This window comes from Coenobita brevimanus, chromosome 5 (genome assembly GCF_032717465.1).
Source record: "Coenobita brevimanus isolate Jiangsu-jjx chromosome 5, ASM3271746v2, whole genome shotgun sequence".
Classification (NCBI taxonomy): domain Eukaryota; kingdom Metazoa; phylum Arthropoda; class Malacostraca; order Decapoda; family Coenobitidae; genus Coenobita; species Coenobita brevimanus.
Window position 1 is genome coordinate 14399749 of NC_136958.1, and position 6573 is coordinate 14406321.

Genomic DNA, 6573 nt, shown 5'->3' on the forward strand with positions numbered 1-6573 from the left:
CTAATGGCCACCAGATGTCAGTGTTTCATCTGTTTTAGCAGGAAATTTTGAACTTGGGTAATCAAATCAATCTTTTTCTTTATCCAAAGGTTTCACACCAAACTTTAACGTACAGTGGTAGAAGCAGGATTTACCCTGGATCAACTAAAGGCTCATTCGAAGTTTTCTCTTCAGATGTTCTTTTCTTCTCGGCCACACTTTTCTTATCCAGTGCTGCTCCTCTGTCCCATAAACATAAAAAAGAAAACAAAGAAATTTGGTGTAGCCACTTTGCCGTCGATGAAGCACTGACAACAATTTTATATCCCCGCATATCATCCAGTCGTGTTAACTGAATTGTATTTATCCAATTTTTTTTTTCTTATTCTTGCAGCTTTCCTGATGATGAACTGAATGCCCAATTGGAACTGAAATCAATTTAGTTCCATTATGTAATAAAACAACCTTGAGACTTCTCTCTGATCTGTTAATAAAAAGTCTCCTTTCAAATGACTGACATTGCTTCCAAAAGAGATTTTATGCCTTCAGGAGACCGGAATTGGTGCTGAATCTATCCGATAAAGTACTGACTAACACGAAAACGCAGTAACTCTCACCCCGCCTTAAGTTTGACACAGGAGAGAGCAATAGAACATTTACTGAATACGTATCTAAATACGTAGACAATGATGTGGAAAAGGGATTCATCCAAGGTATCCTGGCATGCCATAAGACATTAGCCAGCGAACAACCTAATGCACCACCCCGACAGAATAGACTTTCTGTAAGCGAGCAGGGCAAAAATGAAAGCATTGTGACAACTATGTCAGACATAGGTGGTGGCGTGGTAATTTTGAACAAAACTGAATATAGCGAAAAATGATAACTATGCTGAGCGATCCTTTTACGTATGAAAAGAAATATAATGGATATTCAGACAGTGAATGTAATAAATTCAATGTCAGAACAAGAAAAATAATTGAACGACCAGCAAAAAGGAACCTGCTTGAAGAGAAACCTTGTCCCCCGATTCCAATGAGGCTGAAAATATTTGGATTTGGAAGCGTTCCCACAAGATGGCTAAAAGGCTAGCTGAGTCCCTCTCCAAATCCCTAGGTGCCCTAAGTGATGTGCATCAAAGAAACTTGGAGGATTTAATCGAAACGCTGAAAGACGTGGACTTCTGCAATAAGAAAATGGCAAATTTCAACGTGAAATCACTCTTCATTAACGTATCGATAGAAAGGGCCATGCAGGCAGTAGGATGAGCAGTGGACGTCATCGAAGATGACTAGCTACCAAGAGCTGACCACATCGAACTAATTTCCATGTATGTTTAATCTGGATCATTTACATTCAGTAGAGAGGAATATAGGCAACACAAGGGTCTACAGTCGTTCTATTTTATCAGGCAGTTTGGGTGGGGCTCTCTGGGATCTCACTCTGTTAGCTCTGTTGCCATATCGTCGCCACACACGTGCTCTCTCTCTCTCTCTCTCTCTCTCTCATATTATATATTAACTACTACTAATTGTATTTTCTTAATTTTTTCTCTTGTTTTCGACTTTTTTTCCACACCATCCCTGAGGTAAAAGTCTATAGGTGCTTTTTTTTTTTTTTTTTTTTAATAGTTTCCATGGCGGGAGACTGACCGAGTATGACCCACTCACGCAGGGCTGTCCCTCGTGTCACCACCTGACAACGTCTCAAAGGCAACGCTGACAAATCTTATGAGATTTATACTATACTACAGCTTTTTTATTGAATTACATCTATACAGAGTGTTTAAAATTCATTTATAAGTAGTTACTAGCTTGAAATAGGAGAGAGAGAGAGAGAGAGAGAGAGAGAGAGAGAGAGAGAGAGAGAGAGGTGAACACAAATAATTACACGTGTGTCGGCGGCGATGTGACAACAGAGCTAACAGTGTGAGGTCCCAGAGCGCCCCACCCAAACTGCCTTCATAAAATAGAACGACTATAGTCATGGACCCGCCTCTTTCTGCCGTCAAGACTTACCTATATATGGTGGCATTAGAGGCCAACTACTACAGAAGAATCATAGCCAAGGTGTAACTTGGTATAGATATGTGAATGATGTCTTAGTAAGTGTGCCTGAGGACACCAATATTTTAAATAAATTGAGCATGTTTAACAACGTGAAGAATGACAAAAAGTTCAAAGTAGATGATGAGAAAATGAAAAAGCTCCCATTCTTGCTTGCTGTAAACGAAGAACACTCTCTGCACACAACGAAAGACTAAGTCTGGAGTTGTTATAGTATCTTTCCAAGGGGCACACAGAATTTGCAGTAATGAGTTCATGGGGATGGAGTTACGTACAGCCGAGCCCCAAAATTCGCGACCACGTACCTTACTGTCTGCGGAAACAGTGGTGGTAACAATGAGTGGGGGAGGGGTCAGAGTACGTGGAATAACCCCGGCCCCTCACACAATCTCTACATGGTTTGATTTGGTTTCATAAGGTTCGTCTGCATTAATAAACGCTATCGACATGGGATACTGATCCTAGATAAAACATATCACCTTTATCAGTTGTAGAGTTTTTATTACTAAGAATTGTATGGAGCTGTAATTCGTTCGGGTAACGATACAATTGTCCCTTACTCTGTTATTTTATTAGTGAATGGATACAGTGAGGGAGTTAACACACACACACACACACACACACACACAGAGTAGGTGTTTTTTTGACATCAGTAATGTGTCCATCCGCCCTCGTTGTTAATAACTTCTTGCATTCTGGATGGGAGGGATGCAACAATGTTGTAAATATCGCCTTGTCGTCTCCGGAGTCGTTCCCAGTCATGCATACAGTGCTGCACAAGTGCTTGAGGTGTCCTCTCTTGTCCCTGGTCCCAGCTATTAACCATCATCGCCCAACAATTTTCTATTGGGTTTAAATCCGCAGCCTTAGCTGGCCACGGCAGCAGATCTATGTTCGGCTGGTCCCTGAACCATCGGCTTACGATTCGTGCAGTGTGGACGGGGCAGTTGTCCTAATAATGGCAAATACACATGGATAATAATGGCTCCTTATAGGTAATGTTGTATAATGACAGACTCAGTTGATAAATTATAGACGTGTTGAATATGCGATAATTTCTGACAGATGAATATAAGACATGAATATGGAAATGGAGTAGACAGTATTTGATATACTAACCTGCATGAAAATAAACCGTTCAGGATAAGGTATAGCCATAGCACGAACTGTAGGGACCATCACTTCCTCTAATATTTCAATATATTTCTCTGCAGTCAGTCTCCCGTCGATAGCAGTCAGTTCACCCACGCCGTAAAAAATGGACCCAGCCCCACACGTTGCTCGTCACGTGGCAATTACGTGCTACTTCATATATGTTTTCACTGTTGCATCTTGTTCCGTTGCGTCGCCAACAGTGAGGGCGTCCGTGTGTAGTAGAAGAAAAGGTTTTCTCGTCAGAGAATATCACTCGCCCCCAGTATTCAAGGTCCATGTTCACATGCTGTTGTGCGAAAACAAGGCGGCCGTTCCGATGCCTCTCAGTTAACTTTTCTTTTTCCGCTGGGATCCTATGATGCACTCCTGCTTCATGAAGACGTTTGCATACAGTTTTTCTGGACACTTGTAACTGAAGCTGCTCCCTGATTTGCATGGCATTGATGATGGGTGTTCGTCTTGCCTGCTCACTGATTCTCTGGTCTTCCTCAGGTGTTGTTTTCCTAGGTCTTCCGCTCCTCGGACGGTCACACACATCGCCTTCTGCTTGCCACCTAGTCCACCAGTTCTTAACTGTTGTTTGTGACACACCTTCATCTTCTGCTATGGCAGCAACAGACATTCCTACTTGTCTCTTGGCAACAAGCCTTGAACGAAGGTTTACTTTATGAGGGTCTTCAGCCATGTTTGCTGGTAGGCAGAAGTATGGACACTGATCTCCGGCCTTAGGCGCCATTACGACAATTCCCTCGGATAAATCTGAGACAAATGAATCGTTACTCGAACGAATTATAGCTCCATACAATCCTTAGTAAAAAAAGCTAAACTCTACAATTGATACTACTCATGTCTCAATATCCTTCCACTGATAAAGGCGATATGTTTTATCTAGGATCAGTATCCAATGTCGATAGCGGGTGACTAAATTGTTACTTTGTTCCTCGTTATTTCCAGACGATGTTATTATTTTAAGTGAGTTCTATCGTGTTGGAGGGATTTATCAGGCTCATATCTAACCTCTAGACTCCTAACCCTCTACTCTATCCATAATGAATAAAATCGACAGAAAACAGACGAAATAAAGTGAATAAAGGTTTGCCCGCCGTTGAAGGGTTAATGCAGACGAACCTTATGAAACCAAATCAAACCATGTAGAGATTGTGAGGGGGCGGGGTATATATTCCACGTACTCTGACCCCTCCCCCACTCAGTGTTACCAGCACAGTTTCCACAGACAGCTAAGGTACGTGGTCGCGAATTTTCGGGCTCGAGTGTACATAACAGAAGCCTTTAAAAAGCTCTGCTATGCGGTAGGCATCCTGTTAAAAAAAAATGCAATTGATATCCTCAAAAAGAAAAGAGATAATGCTAATGTTCAATCAAACGATGATAGTACAAGATAATGTACCTGTCGTCAACTTTGCCAAAGCTCCGGTTATCGATAAGTGCTTACAGAACGCTGGCCTTGGGAATGCAGCATTCTCAGCACACAAAGTAGGAAAATAGCCAAAACAAAAAAGGAAGTAAACTGAGAACAGTGAACTATACAGCATACCATTAGGTGGATGCTCTAAAGCGTACAAAAGGGAAACAGGATAGGGAATGGATAAAAGGACAACAGAGAACAAAGCAGATGAACAGTCAAAGACAAAAGTTGAGTCCCAGTTTCGTCCGAAGATTAAGTGGGACATGTGAAACACAGTTACATAACTGTGGTTGGCACTTGAGTATCCTGACTTTTCTCAAGCTTCATATCTGCTGCTGATGAGATGACAGTAAAAACAAACCCAGGAAATTTCGAAGCCTAAACATCCATTTGCGAAAATTGATGCGTGCGAGAGACGGAATGTGAACTATATTCGGTCAGGCGATGACTGCCTGGCCTTTACATCTTACACCTTGCCACAAAACATCAGGCAGGCCTAGTATATACCCTGGTATGGAGAGAGCAAAACAACATGCGTCCAACTAGTAGAAAGATGAAAGAGGACATGACATACTTTTATTTAGGAGGAAAGAATCCCAAACAGATAGTTCAAACATTCGGTGTAAGCAAAGCTGTAGAAAGGTGGATTAGGCGCTTTCTGGAGGAAGGCATCATGTACAGCGGTCATCGTTCACGTTGCCCAAGTGTTATCACACCAATACAAGACCAGGAAATAATCACAACGAAGGAAGGCAGCACCTGTAAGCAGTGCTTTTTCCATAAGAGACGAATTGAACCTAGAATGAAGCACACGAATAGTTGTGTGTAGACTTCGGTCTTCTGGCTTGAGTGTTCGAATTTCAGCCCGTGGGATCAATTCGCCACTCATAACAAAACATTCGATTATCATTATCATCTAACTCAATTCTCATATGTAACAAGGTTGTTTGATGAAAGATAATGAAAACCACAGCTTATAAATACCAACTTAAGCTAAGCAGAAGTTAAATTTAAAAAGGTGAACCAAAATTCGGACATTTCATTAGCTAAGTTGGCAGTGGGCTACGAAAATTTTGAACCGTTCAAAATAGTCGTAGCCCTCTCCCGACTTACCACGACCTATCCCGACCTCCACGATTCATAACGACTGCACCACGTCCTTGATCCCGATCCACCACGATTTCCCAATTCGTAGCTATATCGTGGTCCATATCGTGACGGTGTTACAGGGGCCTAACATGTTAAAAAGAGAACAGATGAGAAAATGTTCATTTATGTATCAAGTAAAATTAGCAGTCGGGAAAACACACACACATATATATATATATATATATATATATATATATATATATATATATATATATATTGTTACGAAACAGAGAAAACTGTCCCGCAAAGTTCCAGGTTCAAAACAAAAGAGTTAGGTAAACTTACAAGTTAAAGTTTAATGCTCAAACTAATAACTAAACATTCAGGACTCATAAGGATAATGTAATGGCAAAAAGGTTACATATATGGTTAACTGCAATAGCCACTATTAACACGAAATTAGCAAGAGTAAATTTATCTAAGTCAGCCCTGATAAAATGAGAAAACCAGATAATGCTCAGTTAATGCAAGATATATTATTACAGATATAAAATATTATTAATAATGGCTGACACCCAAAACACATGAATCACAAAAACCTTACTAGGCCTATGAATTAACACCTCATGCTACACAGTACAAGAAAAAATTTAATAACACTTTTACTCAAATTACACAGCTGCTAGATGGTTGAAGACTTTCTGAGCACTCACAATAATAACAACTGTACAGGAGAGGACAGAGATGTGAACAAAATGAGGAGTAGATCTAAGTGGCAATTAATGCAGAGACTGAGCTCATTATATAGGGGCCAGCAGAGCTTGATACAACTTGTAAGAAGGACGCGCAAATGAAGCC

The 6573-nt window shown here is 40.8% G+C and overlaps 1 protein-coding gene across 1 annotated transcript; it reads right to left on the minus strand.

Moving 5' to 3' along the window:
- Positions 1-3285: 3285 nt before the first annotated feature.
- Positions 3286-3936, minus strand: LOC145398320 (uncharacterized). Its single transcript, XM_080271212.1, has one exon. The coding sequence runs from the start codon at positions 3934-3936 to the stop codon at positions 3286-3288; it is 651 nt and encodes a 216-aa protein (XP_080127338.1).
- Between the last annotated feature and the right edge of the window lie 2637 nt (positions 3937-6573).

Bases quoted from the DNA above. Each gene is read 5' to 3' on its own strand.
- LOC145398320 (XM_080271212.1), bottom strand. From the start codon at position 3,936: ATGGCGCCTAAGGCCGGAGATCAGTGTCCATACTTCTGCCTACCAGCA.